Source organism: Stegodyphus dumicola, chromosome 4 (assembly GCF_044657685.1).
Source record: "Stegodyphus dumicola isolate Sdum_Otavi_A_Nest chromosome 4, ASM4465768v1".
In the NCBI taxonomy this organism is placed as follows: Eukaryota; Metazoa; Arthropoda; class Arachnida; order Araneae; family Eresidae; genus Stegodyphus; species Stegodyphus dumicola.
In genome coordinates this window covers 44,671,450-44,697,576 of record NC_140771.1, presented here as the reverse complement: position 1 = coordinate 44,697,576, position 26,127 = coordinate 44,671,450, and the positions used below count along the sequence as shown (strand labels likewise).

Here is a 26,127-nt window from a genome sequence, read left to right as displayed (position 1 = left end):
GATGAAATTGGCATAAAGAGCCGTAACCCCACAATTAGGTTCAGTCGACGAACAATCACAGTTCAACTAACAGTTCATGTAATAATGATCAAGTCCCACAGAACTATCAAATACGATGTCTTAACTGAAAATCCTCTGACAATCTTCATTATAAACCTCAAGAGAGCCGTGGCTGGCTATAAAAAACCATTGTAGCTTGGACCCAGAGCTTAAGCCTTGGAGGAATGCGTCTATTCCTCAGTAGGTCCTATACTCTTCTCAGCACCTCCACAGAACTGCAAGCAATGCTGTGCTGGCAGTAGATGATGTCACCTCTCTGGGTATTCACTGACTCAGCATTGGTTTTCTATGAGTATGCTTCCCACATGTATGTTAGTGCAAAGTATTAACGTAAATACAGTTTTGCGAGAAATAACTGGCTATGACATATAAAACTGTCGCAGACTGAAATAATTGTGTTCCAAGAATTTGCCTTGCTGAAATAGGTGGAGAACTGAGAACTTGTGTCTGAATCCATGCTTAAGTTACCATACTGCCAACCAAATTCCATAAGACTTGCTACAGTCCTGGGAAATTAAGTACAAATTAATCTTCTTGAATAACAAAAATTTCATTTTTTAAATAATCAATAAACAAAAATTGCCTTTCTTAAAAGTAAAGTAAATGATGAGGGTACTCTAATCTTTGTTTAAAATGTAGGAATGTATTAATTTACCACTCCTCATATCCAATTTTATCTTATCAACACATAACTCCGCCCTCTTTGTTAGTGAACTGTTCCCCCCCCCCTCTTGGAAATATAAATGTTGTGTTCCCTTTCTCTAGTGTAATTTAGAAGTTATAATATATTTATGGTTGTACTTCGTAATAAAAACTGTATTAATTACATTTTTTCAGTCTAATATAATTCTTTTCTTCATATTTTGTTGTGAAATGCTATAAGAATGTTTATTATAAATGATGCAAGGTAAATTTCTTGCTGAATGAATACTGTTTTCTACAATTTTATAATTTATTTTTAAAAAACATGCCTAATTTTTTAAATGATATAGATGCATTTTTCCTCAATCCTTATCTTTCTTTCATTTTTTTATGATAATCAATGATACAAATTCAATTTTTATAATGTTGATATTTCTACGTGTTTTGTGATACATATGCAAAGTTATTTAGTTACACATATTTAATTTAACTGGACATTTATGATGAGCAGTAAATGGGTCATTTTGGTGTTGGTGACAGTTCTCTAAATCGTGCCAAGGCAGTACCGTATACTAGGATTTTATCAGAAAATCTTTTTAACTTTTTTTTCTTTATAGTAAATGCCTTATTTGTCATTTTGAAGTTAAAAAAAAAAAAAGAAAAGAAAAAAAGAAAGAGAGTAATCATTCATCTAGGCCAGGGGTCGGCACCCTATTGAAACGGAAAAGCCAAAAGTTACAATTTACAAAATTTCCAAGTTTTTAAAGAGACACTAAAAAGTTTTGTTTCAGTATTATAGTTTTGCTTATATATAATTGATTTTTGACTTCAAATTAATGGCTTTAAATACAGAATAATATATATATATATATATATATATATATATATATAAACACAAATATAGATAGTTACATCAAGGCTTTGCATGCCTTTTGAATCTGGCTTATAACTTGTTTTAAGTTTCAAGCACAACTCTAGATTTTTATTCATTAGTTGATTTCAAACGTTACTTTTTATTATATTCATGCAAGAGAACGCTTGCTCGTACGAATATTGCCAACTTCTTCACCTCACTGTACCATTCTGGAAGACTATTCCATGCCCCGAATATGAGGGCCTCAACTCGCGAAATTTCTTTTAGAGCTGTCCTCTTGTGCTGCTCGATGTGCATGCATTTCTGGACCTCCAACTCTTCAAACTTGCTCTTGACCTCTGTGAACTTGCCACTCCACAAGTCTTTGGTTTTCAAATATAGCAGTTGCATTTGAAGCAATCCAGCGTCAATTCCAAATGTCTCATTGTTGATATCATTTGTATTTGCGTTGAGAGGATTTACTATGAACTCAAGGGTACTTTTGTTTGTTTTGAATTGCTCGAATCTCTCAGCGAATCCATCCTTCATGTTTTCTAAAGCTATGTTGAAGCAATTCATGTCAATAGTTGCCATGGTCTCATTGCGATATACTTCAGATTTTTAAAATGAATTAATATACCGCTCTTCATGTCTTCAACAAAAATAAGTAATTTGTTTTCGAAACAAATAACTTCTTCAAGCAAGCCGTAGGCTGGGTTGCCCTTTTCTTGCAGTTTTAGATTTAGTTCATTTAGTTTCATTGTGATATTTACCATGAAATAGAAGTTTTGCAGCCGTTTGTCTTTTTCCGATTCGGGATGGTCAGTGCTTTTTTCATTGAGGAATGTTTTTATTTAACTCAAGCACAAAGTAAAACATTGCAATACGTTACCTCTAGAAAGCCATCACACTTTATTGTATAGAAGTAGGTCAGAAAACTGGTTATCTGTCAAGGAAATCTTTGAACTGGTGATGGTAGATTGTTTTTGCCAAATGCTGTTAATAATCTTAATTACCAAGTTCATGACTTCAACAATTTTGGCCGGAAATGTTTGGGCACAAAGCACTTCTTGGTGAATTACACAGTGAAACGTTAGAGTTTCATGGTTACTTTTTTGAAGAATTGATGTTACACCTCTGTGTATTCCTGTCATACTTCTGGCTCTATCAGTTGCTATCGAAACGATTTTATTTATATCGATTCCATTGTCTTCCAGGCATTTTTGCACAAGCATTTGCTACAGCTTCTCTGCAAGAATTTGCCCTGAGAGCGATAGCAATCCTACAGTTCTTCGTTTGGACCTTGGAAGGACATATACCCTACGAAAAGGGTAACTTTTGTCATGTGTTTTATGTCACAAGACTCATCTATAGCAAGTGATAAGGCAGAAGCCAGCTGAATGTCTTCCACTTGCAAATGTGTTACATTTGAAAACATCTTAGCAGTTCCATCTTGTACTGGTTTTGCAGATAATTGCAAATCTTTGATTTTTTTCATGATTTCTGCTTTGATTATAATATCATGAAATAATTATTCAGATGCTCGTATAAAACAATTTTTGATGTGAATGATTTTACTCTTTTTGCAATTTCTAATGATACTGCAGAGCTTGGCAGATTTACATTATTGGAAGATTGTGCCACTTACTTAGCATGGAACTTGACTTTTTTTTTAAGCTCTTCAAGAGCTTTTTTCGTGCGTCCCCGTTTGGATATTTACCAGCAAACTGGGTATATTTTGTAGTGAAGTGTCTCCCCAAATTTGACTTCTTATTGTGTGTGTGTTTTTGGTGACAAATCAGACAACTCGGAAGGTCATCTGTGTTGTATATGAATGTGAACGACTCAGTCCAATCCTGATTGAATTCTCGGTTTTCTTCTTCAGTTCTTCTCTTTTTTTGCCAGCTGCCATGCAGACAGCGGAGCTGAAAAAATTAACAATAGTTCAAATTAAATACCACTATCTATGAAAATTTGTGCATATTCATGAAGACGCTGCTTTGAACTGACATTACGTTTTCGTAACACTTTTAAAAATACTTATTTATACCAACAAAGATAAAATAATAACCTTGCATTTTGACGAAGTTATACAATTTAATGTTTGAGAAGATTGGTGTGGGTTCATAAAATTATTTGATTGGTCGTGCCTTATATGAAATCTAGTCAAAATTAAAAGAAAAAAACTTTACCAAAAACATACCAAAGCAATAATTTATTTTTAATAAAAAAAAATTAATTTGAAAGAACAGTCCCCCCAGAAGCATTCAAGTTTTATTTACAATATAAAAAAAGTGTTTAAGAAAAAAATACTATTCAGAAGACAAATGAAAAAATGTGTTGACTAATGTTGCAAAAATGCAATGTCAGTCATTAATGGATTAATAGACCCATTAGAAGTGGAATCATCCATGTAAGTATGCAATCAATTTTCTGGAGTGTATATTTCTTTTGATCGTGTCAAGAGTAGCCATCTTAAGCTCTGTATCTGTAGAAAATTTCTGGTGTAAAGCAAGGTAGATTTTAATCCAAGCTAAGCGAGTATGTATGTCAGCTAAAAATTGTCATGTCTTTAAAAGTTTTTCAAACAATTTCAAAGCAGAGCTTTGTCTGGGATCAGCCAGTGGTTTCAGATCAGTCTGTAGTTGGTTGCTTGGCTTCATTTGTCTGAGTGAGTAGTGCCTGTGATTATTGTAAGAGCATTGTTTTAAACACTTTCACACTTCTTATTGGTGGTCTCAGATGCAGTAATCAATACTTAGCTCTGTTTTTTTAATAGCAAGTCTGGTATAGGTCTTAAAGATTATGCAAAGCAAGTCCTGTGGAGCACCTTCGTTCATTCTTGTTAATCTCTAATAATCTATTTCTGAACATATCAACTTCTGCAATTTTTTGAAAAACCCTCTCCAGCTCGGTCTGAAATCTAAAGTGATCCCAACTATCTAACGCATTCAGTTGTATTTAACTGGTATAGTCCATGTAAATGTGGTTTTATACTTAAGATAAAAATTGTATAATTAGTCTTTTAAATATTTTTAATCATTTCTTTTTCTCTTGAACAGAATAAAAGACTGTCCAGAGCCTCATTAAGGGAATCTTTTTTTTAAAGTATTTTTATCAGGGGATCATGATACCAAATCATCTGCAAAAAGAGTCTTTACTGCATTTTTTATGTTCATAAGCCTCTTAACTGCATAATTGATTGTGATGCTGAACATGATCGGACTTAACAGTGAGCCTTAAAACACTCCCTGCTGAGTTTCTGTAAAGCAGATAGTGAGCTTCTAGACACATTAAGTTAATTGGAAAACTTGGAGAGATGAAAAAATAGCAACCACCTTCACCGGGAGTTGAACCACTGACCTCTCTGGAATACCGGCCCAGCGTGCAAAACCACTATACCCTGAAGGCATGGTAGCAAAGTGGGAGAAATACCTTATATACTCCCCTTTTTAAAGGGCTACTGGGTTTTGGGGGGACCCAATCACCAAATTCTGGGTGTGGAGAATCCTTATCCAACACCCTTTTAGTTTGGGCTCACCTGTAGAGACATTAGCTATTTTTGGAAGCAAGAGAGATGAAAAATGAGCAATCGTCTTCACCGGGAATCGAGCCATGGACCTCTGGAATACCGGCCCAGCGTGCAGAATCACTATACCACGAAGGCATGCTAGGAAGGTGGGAGAAATACTTTATAAGCTGTTGAATGTGGTTATAATAAATTGCTGATCCAAGAAAGATTTTATCAACTGTACACATTTCCACATGTTCCCAACCTGATAATCTTAAGACTTTTTCTGCCTGTATGCCATACCAGAGTGGTAAAGTTGCTGAACACTGGTAGTTTGGACTGATGTTCGAATTTCAGCTGGCTGTGTGAGTGTATCTTAGTTTTCCCCATGTGTAACATGTATATGAGTCAGCTTCCCTTAGAAAGTCCTCCACAAGGGCATCCCTCCCCTAAGGCAGATAACCCTTGAGCGCTTTGCCGTAGTCAAATAAACCATCCACATCATATCAAAGGCATCATATCAAAAGCTCCACTACCATCATGATGTATAGCCACATTACATACTTTGCATCTATAAACACTTTGGCTATGGCACTCTTTACAATGAAGTCTTTTGTTATCATCGTACTTTACGATAAAATTCTACCATCTCCATGCAATGGTTTTTGAATGCTGAATTTACTAGGTCTTCCTGTTGCTGATCTATTTCTGGCTAATTCTACACTAATGCAAACTTGCATCTGAAATCTAAAAGACACTTTTTGTTTCCAGTAGTAGAAAGTCGTGATATTTAGTAAGTTTAGATACGGTCTCACCTCATATAATTTATCAGTATTGTCAAATGCAAATTCTGCTTCATATTCCTGTACTGCAAACGTGATATCAATTCTCGTACAACAGGAACAGAAATGTCCTTATCAAAAGACCAATACATTTTTTTCTTGAGGTAAAGATTGATATCCTGTAACCAATAATATTCTAATAAATCTTCTCCTATAGGCTTCAAATGCAATAAATTTTAAGTTTTTTTTTTTTTTTTTTTTTTTTTTTTTTTTTTTTTTTCTGAGCGTATATATTTGTCTGTTCAACGAGAAGAGAGTAAATGTCTAAACCAAAAAGAAAATCGAAAATCTGTGCACTAGTTTTACCTTGTGTTTTGTCTTAATTATAATTTCTCTTCTATCTCTTTCTTCATGTTCTTCCTGAGACATAACTAACAGTTCCTTTTTTATCCACTTCAAGATTTCAGTCTTCTGCTTTTTAAACTTTTTAGTATGATTATAACTGCTTTTAGAAGGCTGAAACTTACTTCTTACGTGAATTTCAACTTCCCCAGCAGTATCATTTGGTAAAATCTCATTATCATTATTTAAAACATTGCCATTCCTTTCTTCTTCGTCACTAGCCTCTGCAATTTCTGGGGGAAAAACAACATCAGTTTCATTCTGGTCATTATTAACATTATCATCATCTGTTTCTTCATCAAAAAATCTTTGAAGGGCTTCTTCTAATGTAAGATACCTTGTTCTAGGCATTTTTAAACAACCAGAACATCGAAAGGAATGAATGAAAAGGAGATTGACTACCCGTTTCCTGCTGACGTTGCATCAACGCAACACCTGTTTTTCCTTCCTGTGCAACACAAATATAAACATCTGACTGATGTAATGTTCTGATAAACTTGACTAAAAATAGATCACTCATAAAGACAGCGATTCTTTCGTTAAATATTTTCAGCAAAAATACCGGGTCGAAAATTTTGCTTAAAGTATGAGATTAATTATTATAAACAAAATGATTGTTGAAGGCAAATATTTTTTTACAGAAATAATCTTCATAATATTCCCTACACAAAATCATCTGCTGGTGTAAAGTATCTTAGGTAGTTATATTTATATACGCATTTATTGTGACCTTTGCGTCAACGCAACACCAGTGGCTTATGGGTTAATGAAAGTCTTAAAAGTTGTTGGCATGTCTTTGTTATCATACAAAAATTTATCAAGAATTTTTTTTACATATCAAACATTTTATGATAGTTAGAATGGGTTTTATTTAACTTTATTGAAGTAATGATCATGCTGTTTCATTTTCTTGCATAATTGACTGTGATTAGGAGTATTCAGTTTTTGATTTTGTAATGTCTTTCTTTATCGTGTGCTTTCACACAAAACTGTTTCTTTTCCAGAAAACGATCGGTGGAGTCCTGAAGAAATAGAAGCATATCATCAGGGATTATTAAAATGGGACAAAGATTTTTTTAGCATTGCCAAAGAAGTAAGTGTATTTTCTGGTTTTTTATAAGGTATTTAAAAATTAACTTATTTTCTATATATTTAGTTTAATTTCAATAATACCCCATTTAATGAAATTGTTTTCGTTGAATTTATAAAAGAGTTTTATTTTTAAATTATTAAATTTATTGCTTAGATCCCAACCAAAACTACCAAGCAGTGTGTTCAGTTTTACTACCTGTGGAAGAAAGTTTGTCCTGATGAGTATAAAAGAATAAGACTTATTAGAAGACGGAAGGAGCAAGAGAGTTTATATTATAATCTAAGATCAAAAGAAGAATTCCAAGAAAATGAAGAAAAAAGTGTTAAACAAAACTCTTCTCCTACAACTACTCCTAATCGTAGGCAAGGAATTGAGGTAATAATTAACAGATTTCAGATATCTTTTTAATTACCATTCTTCAGACCTTGCCTTTTTATTTTTAAACATGTAGTATGTTTCTTTTTTCCTGAAATTATTGCCAAATATTTGGCATGTATTTTTTGCAAAAATAGGTGAGTTTTTTGGAAAATTAAGGTGCATTATTTATGATGTAAAATAATAAGATTAAAAATATGTAAATCAAAATTCAAAGTTTAATTTGCAATAGTCCCTTAATTCTCTGTTTTAATTTGATTATTTTTCCTTTCTGTCTTTACAATAGTAACTGCTTATAATAACAGTGTTCTTACGCTTCTTAAAAGTCCTTAATTTCGGCCAGAATCAGCAAAGGATCCTTAATTTTGTTCATCCTACAATTCTGTCTATTTTTAACACCTGCTGCTTTATATGGAAATTTTTTGGCAATACATTGGCAGATGTGTGTTTGGTGGGTTATTTGAATTCTTTCTTACTTCTAATATAAATGGTGTCGAATCCCTACTTCAATCAAAATAAGCATTTTGAAATTTTGTTTTTGCTGATGAAAAATTCATGAAAATTATACCAAAAACACTTTTTTTTAGTAAGAATTCCTCTGTTTTAGGGTGCTTAATTTGGTGGCTTACCAAACTTTTGGTGATTTTTAAGACCAGTTTGTATATAAAATTTTTTATTCAAAGATTTGTGAATTTTTAGCCATTTTATAAATCAGTGTAACATTGATAAATATTATTAAAATGATAATATTTTTAGTTATATTTAAGAAATAATATTGTTACGAAATATCTGTGATATTCTGTGATATCTGTATGTATAGACAGAATAAAACACTCTTTTCCTCCAAAAAAATTATAAAACTGCTTTAAAATGAATTCTGAAGAGAATTTTTCGTGGCGTCTGTACGAACGTATGTACATACGTGCGTACGTACGTATCTCGCATAACTCAAAAACGAGTAGCCTCAGAACATTGAAATTTTGTATATAGGACTGCTATAACATGTAGATGTGCACCTCGTATTTTGGTTGCAATCGGCCGCACCAAACGTATGTAAATATATTTATATATATATCCACTCTGTTACCCGGCTCAATGATCTCAGTTTCTTTACTCTTATATGTTTGTAAATTGTACCTTTTTTGCTTTAAAAATGATTGAATTATGTTGTTTTTATCTTCCGGTTAAGGATTTTATGCCTTCAGTAAAATCTTAAGTAAAATAAAAAATTCAGAAGCAATATTTTTAGAATTATCAGCAATTTTAAAGTTGTTTAATTGCCGCTAAGCCTTTTTTTAATGGCGGCCATTGATGTTTACATTTGAAACAGGAGACTAGTGGATTTGTTGCTGATATAGAGAAATTTAGCTTCGCAACAACAAAGATAGCGCCTTCATTTATTATTTAAATCATGCTTAATCCTTTCTGGAATTTTTTCAAGGAAATAAGCGTTTAAGATTTACTTCGTAATTTTTAATATAGATATTTTGAGTTTTTATGTATTTTTGCCTTTTTGCGAAGTGAGAACTGATTTAATTAAATGAGAAATACTCAATCGTCTGTGAAAAAGTTTCTTTTTTGTTTTGTTTGCTTAATTTCTTTTATACATCATTCTAGCTTTATTATGTTATTTGAATAGAACATGTGGCAACGATTAGATAATTCTATTCTTTAAATGATATAAATTTTGTGCATTATGAGTTATAATATGAACGAAATATATATTACATTTATATAACTTGTTATAAATTATATAACAAGTTATGGAACAGTTAACTTAGTTTCCGTTATAAAATTATTATATAAGTTAACTGTTATACAATCCAATAATTATATAACAGTTAACTTATATATTTCGTTCATATTATAACTCATAATGCACAAAATTTATATCATTTAAAGAATAGAATTATCTAATCGTTGCCACATGTTCTATTCAAATATATATTATATAACAGTTAACTTAGTTTCCGTTATAAAATTATTATATAAGTTAACTGTTATATAATTATTAATACTGTTAAGTTAATCTAGCGCCAGAGTGTCGCTATGGTAAACAAATACTAGAGTGAATTTTAAAGAATGTATTTATTCTATTGTGGTTTATGCGCTGTCAGCAAAGTAGATTTAATTCAATCCAATAAGTTTAAATGAAATGCAAGAAAAAATGCGTATAATTTAATATTCTAATACAAGGAAGTCATGTAGTGTACACATCAGATTTTTGTGCTAATACTTTCTCGTTAATTCTATAAAAGACATAATTTCTTTTCAGTTACAAAGTTCCACTGTTCAAGTCCTGTAATTGCTGTGTCGAGAATACCGACTAACTCGTCAATCGAAATTTTTTCATTTCCAATAACCTCTCTGTCACTTTCTTCACTATTGTAAGCGCGCATGGGTAAACATTTTACACACATGCGTAAGTTTGTGGCTTTGAGATTTTGATTATAGATCATTTCGGATAATGGACGTCCGGATTACGAACTTTGTACTGTATTTAGCAGGAACTAGAATCGAAAGTTCGAAAGCAGAGCATATTTTGGTGGCAGCAAATGAAAGCAGTAATTAAAGAGGAGTGGCATAAATTAAGTCCAGAAATAATACAAAAACTTGTGAAATCAATGCCCAAGAGTTTAAATGAAGTGATCCCACAAGATATTAAGAAGCAAAAGCAATGCAAGTTTTTGATCATTTTTTACTGTTACTAAAAGTATCCGATTAGTTTTGTGAGAATATTTTTCCTCATTAAACAAATGATACTGATTTTTTAATTTAATTTTCATCTTTTTGAAAATGTATTTACTATAAAAAAAAAACGTTTAAATATGTATAATTAAAAGAAAAGCCTTTCTGTATTAATTTATTTTGGTGTTTTTGTTTAGTAAAGAACACATATTCAAAGTGCCCCATCACTTGTGAGCCACTGTATGTCTCAGCACAACATATGCAGGGCTGGCACTATTAATATTGCATCTTGGTGCAATCTATTTGATCCTAAATTTTGTTGCTCGGTGTTCCACTAAAATTTCTGCAACATTGGCTCTGGCGATGGCGTCTGACTACATATCATTTCATTGTTATTCTCAATATACATTTTATTAAACACAAAATTAAATTGGCAGTTTCTTCTGTACATTCTAAATGCATGCAGTTTTTTTAGAATAAAAGAAATCTTTAATTAAATCCGAAAATTCTAAAATGAAAATTATACTTGAGAAAGATATTGATTGCATGAAGAGAAAGAAAATTGTTTTTCAAAGAATATTAACAACATGTTGAAACATTAAAAAAAATTAGGAGATGAAGCAGAGATTAGCGGGAACATTGATTTGTTTATTGAAACAAATAAACGTATATTCTGAGAAGAAATTGATTATACGTTAGCTAAAATATTTGGAAATTTTTCAAATTAAAAAGATGCATAAATATTTTGTTATGTGTAATTGCTACAAAGCATGTTTTGTAGCTAATGTATAATTATTCTAATATTGTTTTAGAATCAATGTCACAAATGATATGTGTAATTATCTGTTATTTTTTTTTTTTTAATTGTAAAATATTGTTAGATTGGGATTTTAGTGTTTTAGTTTTTTTAACAAATACATTTCTTAAATAAAAAAAATCAATGAATTATGTAAATCTGTAACAATTAACAGTTAATTACCTAATTTAATTATTGGCAATTAATTGCTCACCCTCGACGTTATCTCTATATTTTAAGGTAAGTTATTGGCTTTCCTTAATCCTAATTGTGGATGCAAGATACAACTTAAAATTGTAAAAATTAACATAATAATTTTTTCTTTACAGCTAATGAGACTCAAAATAATACAAAACAACCTCTAGTTATCATCTCTAGTGCTTCAAAAGCTTATTGGAACTTTACAGTATATTAACTGAGTTGCAATTCTACATAAAGCTATGACACTGAGTGCCTCAGACAGACAAAGCTTACTAACTGTGCCCATGTTAACAGCAGCTTTTTTGTTACGAATCATGCTATTATGTAAATTTCCAAATTTTGCAAATAGTTTAATTTTAACATTAATTTTTAATTAATAATTTATGTGTTAATTACTAGATTGTTATTGCCTTACTAAATAAACTCAAAGTTACTGCTGTAGTATGCAGTATTGAAATAAAATTTATTAAATACAACTGCTTAATAAACTTGAATATGTTTGAAATGGATGTGATTTTAATAACTGTCAAGTATACTGTACAAAGCGTGAATCTGAACAATTGGGCAATACTTTAGGGGTGATAGAAGGCAGCTATACAAGCAATATTCATCACAGAATGTATGGTCAAATGCAAGCGATGAGTTAAAGAGTAGTTTTTTGCAGTCACATTTAAAGAATTAACACAAGAATGGGAGGAGATACTTCAGAAAACATTTTATTAACAGAATATGCTCATAGAAATTGCTCAAAAGACCTTCCACCAGCTGTAATGTAGGCTTCACACTTGCAAGGTAGGGATTGATGCACATTTGCGAAGACAGCAGGCACTTCCTGAATATCAATAGCAACAACAGCTATCCTGGCGACCAAATACATATTGGTTTCAACAGGGCTCTCGTAGATTAGGCTTTTCATATGATCTCGCAGTAAAAGTCAAAACACAAGAGATCTGGTGATCTTGGTGGCCGAGCTACGAGACCACCTCAACCAATCCATCGCACTGGGAACTTTGCATCTAAAGTGTTCCGCACATCTAAGCTGAAGTGTGCAGGTACACCATCATGCTGGAACCACATTCTCGACCTGATGGGTCTTGGAATCACATGCAGCAGCTCCTCTCATAGGAATGTGTGATACTATTCGTCATCCAGACGGTGTAGCAGGAGGTATGGACAAACCAAATGGTTATGGAGATTCCCTGCCTGAACATTTATGAAGAACCACCACTGAATTAGACACGTGACATGCGGGTTTGTAGATGCACATGTGTGCGATTTACGAGTATTAAAAATACCCTTACTAGTAAAAGTTAACTTGTCCATTAACAGAATATGTGCACCGAAATACGGCTGCTCTGCATTCTAATGGTACCAACTTGCAAAATCAACACGTGATTGTCACTGACATATAACCAACAAACAGATAATGCTTGTGCCTTCTGTGTATGATAGGGTTGCATTTCTTCCTCCTGTAGCACACTGCAAACCGTCATTTGGGACATGTTCCCAGTATGGGAAACCGCTCTTTCACTGTACACAAAATGTCTTCAAGTTGCGGTGTCCTGACACCCCTTTCCTGCCCTGTGTCTTACTTGACTGTGATAAAGGATCCCGTTTCACACAGCTGCCAATGTAAACACTTGAATGTTTCCTGATTTGGAGTGCGTCTCATGGGAAACCAGTCCCAGTAAAGTCTGTGTGCATCACTCGTATTCACGTCTGCTTCACTGTACACAAAGTGCATATCGGCTGTTCATACAACTCATATAACTAGCCATCCTCTTGGCAATCCACAGTAGAGCGCAAGGACTGACCGTATTATACCATTTACAGTGCCACATAGCGGCTCGGTGTTTATATTCTGACCATACATTCAATGGCAAATATTGCTCGTATAGCTGCCTTCTATCACCCCCTAATGTTTTGCCCACTTATTCAGATTCACCCTGTTACATAATGTAATGTATACAGGGTTGCCACGCTACCTGGAAAACCGGAAAAAGTCAGGGAATTCGGAAATTGACCAAAAAATTCAGGGAAAAGTAAGGGAATTTAAGTGTTTTAATCAAAATCTGGAAAAGTCAGGGAATTTCATACAACGATCCCGCCAAAAAAGGCGAATTTTGCGCCAACGTCAGAAGAGATCACTTTTTTGGCGAATTGTGTATCACGTGAGTGTCATTCGGGCAGCTGGCATAGAGCCAATTTTTGCAGCTCTAATTTGATTGTCTTTTAGGAAGGCAAAGCAAGTTTCCCGCAACTTTTGGTTTCCAGTAACCTCGAGAATCGAATGTGCAGTGCATGAACTAAAGAAAGTACCTGTTCTCGTATAAAACAAAATGGGTTTAATCCTAGTATACGGTACGATGAAGAGTAGAATAAAAAAATATGTATTGTAAAGAAGGAAAACCTCTCTGCAACAGACGTGGCTCCATACCATCATAGAGGGAAACAGCTGTGCATGCGCGATATATCTGTCGCCAAAGCTCGAAACCAGTGTCGAAGTTCGAAGGTCACGTTATCAAGAGTTCGTAAAATGAATATCATTTAAAATTTCTTTAAACTGTAAAGGAAAAGAAAATACTTTTTCGCACAAGTAAATTAATTCATGGATTAGTTATTTTGAGGGGGAGAACTACGAAAATCCGTTTTTAAAATTATTGCAAAAAATCCAAGAAAAAATGTTCTTTGATAAAGCGTTTCTTCTTGGATTTTTCGCAATAATTTAAAAACGGATTTTCGTAGTTTCCTTTTTTGGCAAAGAACGTTTCTTCTTAACACATGTTTCTCAATTTCCTGTACACATCGCGAAGAGGGAAATTCTGGCGGCCAGGTTCCGTCGCCAATTTCCTTGGCAAAATTTCCCTCCGCTTTCTAGCGACGTAATAGCATTTAAGTGTATGGAACCTTTTTAAGTAATTATCTTTATTTTTATGTTATTCATATCATTTAATGTTGCTTCTTCCCTCTAAATTTATTTATCATTAGTAAATAATATTTCCAAATTTCAGGAAATTTTCTCTGGCATAATCCTGAAATTAATTCTAGCAGTATGACGACATCACGAAATTTAATGCACATATTTTTTCCTTGTGTATGCTGCGAAATAAATATAAAATACCTCAATTTAGTAAAAAAATATCATTAAATAGGTTTCTTTCTTTCATTTAGCTGCAAAATGTCTGCAAAAAAAGCCTTATTTTATTCCAGATTGGACAGATTCTAATCTCAATCTTCAGTGGAGAAAACAACTCCTGTTATAATTATATTTGTGTTTTCAAGTGTTAAGGTGCCTTTTAAGAAGACACCTCACACAAATTAAATTTACCTAAATTCTAACCTAACTTTTAGCATTGTGTTGTGATTTATAAGAACCGGATTAGCCTCATGTTGAACTGGTGATGATCATGAATAATAATTAAATAAAACGTACAATTGTTATCCAATGTGTATATCTTAAATTAAGTTTCTTAAGTGGAAAAGTAAACAAAATTATCAAACAAAGTGTACCAAGAATAATTAAGAATAAATGTCCTATGGGATTTATTGAATAATTAAGTGAATTTGCTACACAGTACAAGTAATACCATAATTAATTTACCTCTTAGCACAGCCAACATACATTATGCGGATAGACTGGAATTTTCTCAAAACATACCTGGAAAAGTCAGGGAATTTCATTCTCCTGTTTGAGTGGCAACCCTGTGTATATTTGAAATCTGTTTTCACATTGATGATGCCAGATAATAATGTAATGTTTACAGTCAAAATTGTATACATAATCAATAAAGCCTTCATAAAAGCTGATTACCCTGTAAGGACGGTGTTCCAATTTCTTTGTTAATCTACAAAAACACGTTCTCTGCATCCTAATTGTATTAAAAATAATGGTAAGAAAAATGACATTTAAGAAAAAGTAAATTAAGCAGAATTTTATTACATTTTAAGATATACAGAACACCATGTTGCATAACTGTGTCCTAATAAATTTCCTTTTTTAACAGGATACATCTGAGAAGCGTGTGGCTGTGAATGGCTCGGTGTCATCCTCAAAATCCTCTGAAATTAAGACCTCTGTACACAATAATACCTCTTCTGCTGCTACATCTACTTATAATGGCTCTAATGTTGCTTCTACGTATGACTTTACCATGGAGCCTCTTGAGGAATTTCCATGTAAAATTTGTGGCAAGTAAGTAATTTTAATGATTATTATTATTTAACATGTTCATTATCTAATTGTGAAATATTTTCATTCAACATTCTGAGAAATGTGACCAAGAGAACTCCAAATATTCGAATTAACAAGGCCATTAAGTTCCTGGAGGGTTTATTATTATTATGCTGTTGAGAAGGTTACTATTTAATGATAAAATCTCAAAGCAATAAATAGTCATTTAATCATGAAAATTGTAGCAAAAGAACCCCCCCCCCCTCATTTGCTTGCAATAACCTATTTTGAAATTTAGTGATGAATAGATAAAATAGAAAAAGAGGGGGAAATGTGCTCTAATCCTACTGAATTTTAACTACATTACTCATTTCATGAGAAATTTCTGAAATGATATATTCTTTTCTACTGTATAAAATTTTATGTATTGGCAATACTGTTACCCATCAATGCATTCTCGGCAAGATTGGTAAGTTTCTTCTGCGACAAAGAAAATCCGAAGAAATCGACTTTTTTTACTTGTTTAATAATAATGCATTAATATTTTCATGTATAGCACTAGTGTAATGTTAATTAATTTGAGTATTCTCATTATATGTATATTTAATTTCATTTTTATGCTTATAATAACATTCTTTAGTGATACGTATGTGTGTGTGTGCATTTTTGTATTTGTTTTGAAACCTTTTTTTTTTTTTTTTTTTTTTATGAATTTCTCAACAGCAATAAAATAGAAAATTTAAAAATCTGATTCTGCATCATCAATAACGCAGTGTTAGGTATTTATAAATGAATAAAAATTCTGCCTCACATTTGCTAGAGTTTTAGGCAAAATTATTTAATTTGCATTTTATTGCAGAAAATGAAACATTTATTTTCAATTACAAGCAAATTATTATTAGCAAATTTATTATCTTTAACAGTTTTATGAGTGCATCATTTTCCATTTCTTTCCTTTTCTTGTAGTTTTTGATATTTCTTCCATTGTCCTGGAAGAAACTCCACCCCGATTTATGTATAAAAAAGTATTTTCTGTTATTGACTTTTTCTGCAACATGGCTACATTTTTAACAAAAATCATGACTAGAAAATATAATAATAATACTCTTTTCTCTTAAAATATTTTGCATTCTTTTCTTTTATTGTCTAAAAACCATTCTAATGATTTGGAGCTAGTGTAAACAATTTATTCAAATGTAGAAAAGTACAGTGCAAAATCAAAAACCTCGAATCATTTTGATTTCAGTAGTTCTGGATTTGAAAAATTTATGGATGTTAGATTATTGATTTAAATTTAGTTAGATAACATGTAAAAATTATAAAATTTAAAATAGGAAATAATGAAGCATTTATGATCAAATTTATAAAGCTTGAAGAAAAAACACTCCATTTGTTTTATTAAATATTTCTTTCAGTGTAAGTTATTTAATCTGTTTCATATTTTTGTATTAGTATTTTCTCGTGAATTTTATAGATAGACATAATTTCTTGTTCAGTTACAAAGGTGTATTCTTCGAGACCTGTAATTGCCATGTCAAGAATTCCCATTAAAGTGTCAGTCAAAATCTTCTCAAAATCGCCTCAAAAACCTCTTTGTCACTTTCTTTACTATCAATAGCTGTGTTTTCTGGATTTAAAATAACACTACAAATTGCTCTCTTTGTTAGTTAGTTGCTGATTGAGCCATTGTCATCATAATGGAAAATCTCTGTTATATAATCTTCATTTATTACCAGTTCTCCACATTTCTTTACAAATTTTACCTTCCATAGTGTTCAAAATCTATACACCCCCCAAAAGGTTATTTTGCTACTTTTGAATTTCTACTTTCTTAAGTCTGAATTGCATCAAAGCAATTTTTTCTCACTAAGGCCAATACAGAGGGTAAATACCAAATAATGTTTTTTTTCATTGTATATCCTGCTACAGCTTCTTAATTAGAAACTTTCTTCAACGTAATCAAAGGTTTAAACTTTAACAGGGTTCGTACAATCCTTAAGAGTCTTTAAAAGTCCTTAATTTTTTTTGAATCGATTTTTAGTCCTTAAAAGTCCTTAATTTTGGCCAAAATTACTACAAGGTCCTTAATTTTAATCATCTGAAATTTCTGCCTGTTTTTACGACTGCCATTTTGAGTGTGAATTAGCATTTTGGAGGAATATTTTTGGCGATTCACTAACGTATTTGGTTATCTTTTGAATGTGTTCATGGGTTATAATTTATTTCTATTCCTAATATAAATGATGAGATACTCGAAAGAAGTGAAACATAAGCACTTCAAAATTCATTTTTTGTAATAAAGAACTCTTAAGCAATTTTCGCTTTTGGGAATGTGAATTCTTTTATTAAACGGTCCTAAATTTGGCGATTTTAAGATCAGTTTCTATAGAAAATTTTTAATTTCGAAATCTGAGAATTTTTTTATGATTTTTTTAAAACATCATATCATTGATAAATTTCATTAAAATAATAAAATTGGAGATGTATTTAAAAAATAACATTAAAATAAAACATTTTGATTTTTCGCTATCGTATTATAAAGTTTATAAAGTTTCATTTTCGTATTATAAAGTTTCATTTTGGCAACTTATTATACAATATTTTGAATCTGAAAAATAAACAAGGTATAATGCTATAAAGCACAATTTACGAAACAGCTCTTAGCAAAAGCAAAATCAACTAATTAAAAAATATTAATTAAAAAGGCTTTCTTTTTAATTTTTTCATAGTAAGTGTTTTTTCCATGTAATTGACTCCGAATTTTCAAAATTCTCAGAATATGCATAAATTTTCTGTATAAAATTATTTTTACACATTTTCCTTCCTTTTTTTTTTTTTTTTTTTTTTTTTTTTCCAAAATATTTCTGGCTTTTCGCTGTTGCAGAATTCGTTGGGATAATTTTTCTTTAGTATTTTTGACATTGCAGTTTAAAAATTTAGAAGGATTGGAAGGCAAGATTTATAGACCCACGATTCTAGAACATTCGAGAAATATGTGACAAAATGAAAAATGTCTCCATGGTATCAATGCGTAATGGATGTATTTTACAGAAAGTTTGTGATGAATTTCTTACTTTTTGGAGAACGTCTGGAAGAACAATGAAGACATAATATTTGAATGTTTTACTCCTAATACTAGAATCTTTTTTCTTAACATGTTTATCTTCCCTTTATATTCTCTACTTTTCACTAGACACAAGCATGGAAAATATCAAAAATGCTTCTAATCTTATCCCTTGGGCAGGCATTATAGAAAGGGATTTTTTTATTAATAAAGAAATTGAAAACTTACAATTTAAAAGATCCATGTAATGTGTCTTAATGCATCATACACAGAGCTGGCACTAGGCATTTTCCCATCTGATGCAATCCCTGTGGATCCTAAAATCGACTGCATAGTGTCTTTCTAAATTCTGCTTCCAATGCCTGTCTAAATTCTAAAAGTTTTGCCATTTCTAGATTTTGTTATTTGGTGTGTTATTAAACTCTAAAAATTCTACCACACCAGCTCTGTAACTGGCCTTTACCATATATATTTCATATTTCTTCTGAATTTCACATTACGAACAAAATTAAATTAGTCACTTTTTCTATACATTCTAAATGCATTTAGTGGTTTTTAGAAAAACAGAAATCCTTAATTAAATCCAAAAATTCTAAAATGTAAAGGAAAGATGCTGAAGAAAGAAACTGAATACATAAAGAAAATTTTTCTTTAAAGATATGTGCAATTATTATTATATTATTATGTAAATTACCAAATTGTTTATGATTTCAGCCTTTACTATAATTTTCTATTTCTGTTTCCTTATATGATAAAGTTACAGAGGTAGATTAAATTAAAATTAAATTGTATAATCTTTGACCACTAGTCCACATTTTTAGTTTGAATTTGACTGTTCTTGTTTAATTACATCACCGTGAGATGTAATTGACTTGATTGTAGCATCAGAACATGCCTTTATTTTTGTTCTAAGTTCTTTTTAAATAAGAGGCTTATTTAAACTTTTGTCTGATATTGAAATTACTTTCAGACATAGTGATAATTTGCTTCATGTCAATTGAGGGTTTTGGACTATTTAACTTTTACCAGATCAAGTGGACCCTCATAGGTGCCTTGTGGAGAGGTTGACAAGTTAGGAGATAAAGTACGCAGAAACTAGCAAGAATATTGGTTTGCATATTGAGACAAATCTCTAATTATTGTTAGAAAAGATGCTTAAAGAGAAGGACACCGATATAAACTAGCCAAAATGTTTGGGAAGGCTTCAAATTAAAATTAAAAATTAAGTCTCATTCTAGACAAGCAGCAACGGTGATAATATTCAGTCTTTTGTGTATGAATGATGCTGATTATGATCTCATTTTAACTTATGCCGTTTGACATAAAATCTACCTGATATTTTTACTAAACTCTAGACCAGCGGTTCTCAACCTTTTGACTAATGTGTACTATCTAAACAAAAATTGAAAACCTTTAGTAACACCACTACAAAGTAGTACTACCATCACAAATCTTGAACAAAGCTCAGATTGCATAAATTTTGGAGTGTTAGAGAAAAAACTCAATCAGGATGCTGGGGTTTTAATTTTTGAAACAAATAGTTAAAAATACTTTGCTTCTTTGTGTACTACCTATTTTTTCTTGTGTACCAGCGGTTGAGAACCTCTGCTCTAGACTGACCAAGTATGTGACAAAATGATACATATTTAAAAAAAAAAAAAAAAAAAAAAGTCAACATAAAGCTAACTATTAGTAAAACGTAAATGTCACTTATCTTCTTTCAAATATGTCCAACCTATTATAAGTGTAAACTATTTAATGCTACTTGATAAACTACATGAAGTTGATTTTATTCTAAAACTTATTAATAATTATGTTAATTAATTCATGTTTAGTAATAATGCATACTATTTAGGGATCTATTTTATTTTTAGGATGGTATTACAAAAGTGAAATTCAGGCATAAAATAATATTTTTAATTGAACTTATTCAGTTACCATTTGCTCATAGGTCCTTAATTTTCTTCATTAAGGGTCCTTAAAAATCCTTAAAAGTGCTTAATTTCCGTGTGCAGAAATGTGTACGAACCCTGTTTAATTTTAATAAGAGATTTGTAATAATAGCCTTCAAAAATGAATAAGTTGAATCAAATTGCAAAATTAAGGAAAAATGCAATATGCTATGCACTCTTGCTTATTTTTAAGAAATTAACTTAAATTTTTCAGAATCTAATTCTTCATCTTTTACTCCTTTGCTATGTCAACAAATGAAAACGAGTATGAGCAACATCCCACTCCATGTACATCGTGAATATACAATTGTTTAGGTCAAATCGAAAATATCAACCCCACTACTATCATACACACACATACAAACAAATCTGCTCAAGGGTCTAGAGTATTGTATTATCACATATTAGTGATCATCATCATAATAATAATGTGTTGTCATTGATCATGGATGTGATTCCCTAGTTAGCAGTTGTTTGAAAATGGGATAATTGCTTTAATGCCACATGTGTATTCTTGGAGGAAATTTGGATATTATATCGCCCGTTCCTAGACTTTGTAAAAAAATATGTTGAAAATATAACCTATTGTAACCCTTTTTCTGCATCATCTATCCTCCTTGAAATAATTCTAACTTTTACATAAGGTTTAGTTCTTATTTTGAAGGTATATAGCAATTACTTCTACTTCGGTTTTCACTGCCACTGTTTGTATTAAAAACGGACTGTTCCAGCTTAATTAAGATGCAAAAACATTACTTCATATGGAAAGCTGAGTTGTGCTGATAGCTGATTTGCTGCCCTGAGATGTGGCCATGTCTACTTCAGGTATAAGTATCTCGCGTCACTCTGGCTTAACCCTTTTCTCGTTCCTGTATCATTGCTCCTTGGTGTGCCGTTCCAGTGCTCATTGGAAGATGTTATCGCGATGCGTGCCGTCCAGCGATAAGTACCGTGGTTCCAGTCCATGATGATTTTTCCTGAATTCTGCAAAACGGCTACGATGTGAGCAACTGCCGTGGGCAGCATCCTGTTTCCAAAGTTAAGGGACGTCAAATTCCAAGCTGTGATTTCTCATGAGATGATGCAGCTGCATGCTAAAGTCTGCAAGCTGTACATTCTTACAGCATTCCATGCTCTTCATATGGTGCCTATCGCTTGAATAAGACAATCCTCACTTTCCACTAGCCCTTCCCTGTACAGCAGCCCATGGCGGCGTACAGTGGCATTTCTGGGCATGGGTTTTTATGCAATTCTTAATTCTTATGATGTGCTCTGCCTCTCCCAGAAGTGTATCACAACATTTACGGGACATACTGTATATGTATATATAAAATGTAATATATATACTTACGTACATAAAGTGATTCTTTATAAAATCAATATTAAAAAAGTTAGAGTTACATACAGGATTCATCCAAAGTGTGAGGGATTAGAATGTATTAATTGAAAAAAAAATTCTTTAAAAAGTAAAGAAAGCTATATATCATGCACAGAAAAGAATAAATGGATAAAGGCGATGGAAGAGGAAATGGCCAACATGCGAAAGCATAAGGTATGGCATCTCGTTCCACTCCCTCAGTAAAATAAAGACAAGACTCCACTAGATTGCAGGTGGGTCTTCAACATTAAAAGTGACGAATTTGGAAACATTGTTCATTTTAAAGCTCGTTTGGTGGCTCAGGGTTATCGTCAAATTAAATACGATACATATGATGAAACCTACTCTCCTGTAGTCAACTTTTCAATAATAAAGCTCTTTTCTCCCTCCTAGTTGCACACCTTCATTGAGCAAATATACAGTGCGACGTAAAAAGTGCCTATCTCTACACTCCTTTATCTGAGGAAATTTACATGTCCCAACCTCAGGGTTTTGTAGAGCGAGATAAAGAAACTTTTGTGTGTCGTTTAGATAGGGCTTTGTATGGTCTGCATCAGAGTGGGCGATAATGCTACTATGCGTTAGGTAGAACACTATGTAACCTAGGGTTTACCAAGTTGGAGTGGTGTAATTGTGTCTATCTATTTAAAGATTTTGTCTTTCTATTGGTTTATGTTGATGATATTGTGTTCGGAAAAAGTGAAGTTCAGGCTAAAAGGATATTAAAAGTCCTGAGTTTACATTTTGATTTGAAAATTTTGTGTAAAACAAGAAACAGGGTTGCCACGCTACCTGGAGAACCGGGAAAAGTCAGGGAATTTAAGTATTTTTGTCAAAATCTGGAAAAGTCAGGGAAGTTCATACAACGATCCCGCCAAAAAAAGCGATTTTTGCATCGACGTCGGAAGAGGTAACTTTTTTGGAGAATTATGTATCACGTGAGTGTCATTCGCGTAGCTGGCATAGAGCCAATTTTCGCAGTTCCAATATTGTCTTTTAGAAAGGCAAAGCAAGTTTCCCGCAACTTTTGGTTTCCAATATTTTCGAGAATCACATGTGCAGTGCATGAACTAAAGAAAGTACCTGTTCTCGTATAAAACAAAATGGGTTTAATCCTAGTATACGGTACCATGGAGGTTAGAATCAAAGAGTATGTATTGTAAAGAAGGAAAACCTCTCTGCAACAGACGTGGCTCCGTTCCATCATAGAGGGAAACAGCTGTGCATGCGTGATATATCTGCCGCCAAAGCTGGAAACCGGTGTCGAAGTTCGAAGGTCACGTTATCAAGAGTTCATAAAATGAATATCCTTTAAAATTTCTTTAACCACTTGCGCTAAAAAGTCGTGCCACGCACGTCAAGATGCTTTTGTCTCAAACCGCGAGCGACATGAACACCACGTTGATAAGCATTTATCGCAAAAATGAAAATAACGTGGTGCACACGTAGCCTAACAATGAGATTGTTTATTTCTGAAGTTACAGCTCTGGATTGCACTTGCAGATGCGGAGCGGCGTAAATGAGACACTTTACAGCTTGTTATATTGTAGCGCACGGCACCGCAACCGTGAAGTTTAGTCTTAGCGCAAGTGGTTAAACTCTAAAGGAAAAGAAGATATTTTTTGGCACAAGTAAATTAATTCATGGATTAGTTATTTTCAAGGGGGAAAAAAAAAAAAAACTACGAAAATCCGTTTTTAAAATTATTGCGAAAAATCCAAGAAGAAACGTCCTTTGATAAAACGTTTCTTCTTGGATTTTTCGCAATAATTTAAAAACGGATTTTCGTAGTTTTCTTTTTGTCAAAGAGCGTTTCTTCTTAACACGTGTTTCTCAATTTCCTGTACACATCGCGGAGAGGGAAATTCTGGCCGCCAGGTTCAGTCGCCAAATCCCTTGGCGAATTTTCCCTCCGCATTCTAGCGGCGTAGTAGCATTTTACTTGTATGGAACCTTTTCTTCTTTACATATACGTTCTTTGGTTAGAATAATAATGGGATTTGGCGACATCTTGATGCGCAGTAAACGGGTCATTTTGGTCTTGGCGACAATTTTCAAAATCGTGCCAAAGCCTTATCGTATACTAGAATTTTACCGCAAAATCTTTTTAAACCTTTTTTTTTTTCCTTTTTAATAAATACCTTGCCATTTTGCAGTAAAATAAAAAAATAGTACTATTTAGCATTGCGTTGTGATTTATAAGGACCGGATTAGCATCGTGTTGAACTGGTGATGATCATGAGTAATAATTAAATAAAATATACATTTGTTATCCAATATATATATCTTAAATTTTATTAAGTTTCTTAAGTGGAAAACTAAACAAAATTATCAAACAAAGTATACCAAGAATAATTAAGAATAAATGTCCTCTGGGAGTTATTGAATAATTAAGTGAATTTGCTACACAATACAAGTAATACCATAATTAATTTACATCTTAGCACAGCCAACGTACATTACGCGGATAGACTGGAATTTTCTTGAAACACACCTGGAAAAGTCAGGGAATTTCATTCTCCTGTTTGAGTGGCAACCCTGAAGAAAGCTCTTGGGTGTAGAATTTGAATATGAGAACAATAGTGTCCTGATTCATCAGCAAATATATAGAACACATAGTTAATCGATTCAAGTCTTTTAAAATACAAATTACTTCTCTTCCAATAGTTAAAGGTCTGAAATACTCAAAGTCTCAGTACACAAGAAGAAACAACTGAGATAATAAATTATCCTTATAGAAATGTTTTAGGATGCCTCTCGTTTCTTTGCAATTGTACTCATCCGGATATAGCCTATGCTGTTAATATATTTTCTGAGTTTCAAAGAAATCCTAGTAAGTTTTACTGGGAAGGATAACTTAAACTTTTAGGATGCGTTTCAAATACCAGACATCACAAACTTAAACTGGTATGCAAGGAACGGAAGCTCAATATGTATTCAGATTCGGATCTTATTTTATTCCAGATTGGGAAGATTCTAATCTCAATCTTCAGTGGAGAAAACAACAACTATTATAATTATATTTGTGTTTTCAAGTGTTAAGGTCCCTTTTAAGAACATACCTCACGCAAATTAAATTTACCTAAAATCTAACCTAACTATTTAGCATTGCGTTGTGATTTATAAGGACCGGATTAGCCTCGTGTTGAACTGGTGATGATCATGAGTAATAATTAAATAAAATATACATTTGTTATCCAATATATATATCTTAAATTTTATTAAGTTTCTTAAGTGGAAAACTAAACAAAATTATCAAAGAAAGTATACCAAGAATAATTAAGAATAAATGTCCTCTGGGAGTTATTGAATAATTAAGTGAATTTGCTACACAATACAAGTAATACCATAATTAATTTACATCTTAGCACAGCCAACGTACATTACGCGGATAGACTGGAATTTTCTTGAAACACACCTGGAAAAGTCAGGGAATTTCATTCTCCTGTTTGAGTGGCAACCCTGAAGAAAGCTCTTGGGTGTAGAATTTGAATATGAGAACAATAGTGTCCTGATTCATCAGCAAATATATAGAACACATAGTTAATCGATTCAAGTCTTTTAAAATACAAATTACTTCTCTTCCAATAGTTAAAGGTCTGAAATACTCAAAGTCTCAGTACACAAGAAGAAACAACTGAGATAATAAATTATCCTTATAGAAATGTTTTAGGATGCCTCTCGTTTCTTTGCAATTGTACTCATCCGGATATAGCCTATGCTGTTAATATATTTTCTGAGTTTCAAAGAAATCCTAGTAAGTTTTACTGGGAAGGATAACTTAAACTTTTAGGATGCGTTTCAAATACCAGACATCACAAACTTAAACTGGTATGCAAGGAACTGAAGCTCAATATGTATTCAGATTCGGATTTTGCTTCAAGCAGAGACGATATGGTGTCTGTTTTCGGACAAATAGCTTTTTTGGGAGAATCACCTGTATCTTGGCATACATTTAAAGAAAGGGGAGTGAATTTGTGTACTATGGAGGCTGAATTTATTTCCATGACTGAATCAGGAAAAGAATTGGTTTGGTTTAAAAACATTTTGGATGAATGCATTCAGTTTAAAATTGCAAATAACTATGTTTAAAAAGCTATATTGTTTGTGAATAACATGACTGCTGTAAGTTTTACAAAATCACCCATTGAAAACTCAA

At 32.3% G+C, this 26,127-nt stretch overlaps 1 protein-coding gene across 1 annotated transcript in view; it reads left to right on the top strand.

Moving 5' to 3' along the window:
* Positions 1 to 26,127, top strand: part of LOC118193812 (uncharacterized) — a 145,289-nt gene that overhangs the window by 112,309 nt on the left and 6,853 nt on the right. Inside the window, exons 15-17 of the mRNA XM_085814785.1 lie at positions 7,255 to 7,343; positions 7,497 to 7,718; positions 15,408 to 15,595. Coding sequence (XP_085670911.1) covers positions 7,255 to 7,343; positions 7,497 to 7,718; positions 15,408 to 15,595 — 499 coding nt within the window. The remainder of the gene's footprint in view (positions 1 to 7,254; positions 7,344 to 7,496; positions 7,719 to 15,407; positions 15,596 to 26,127) is intronic.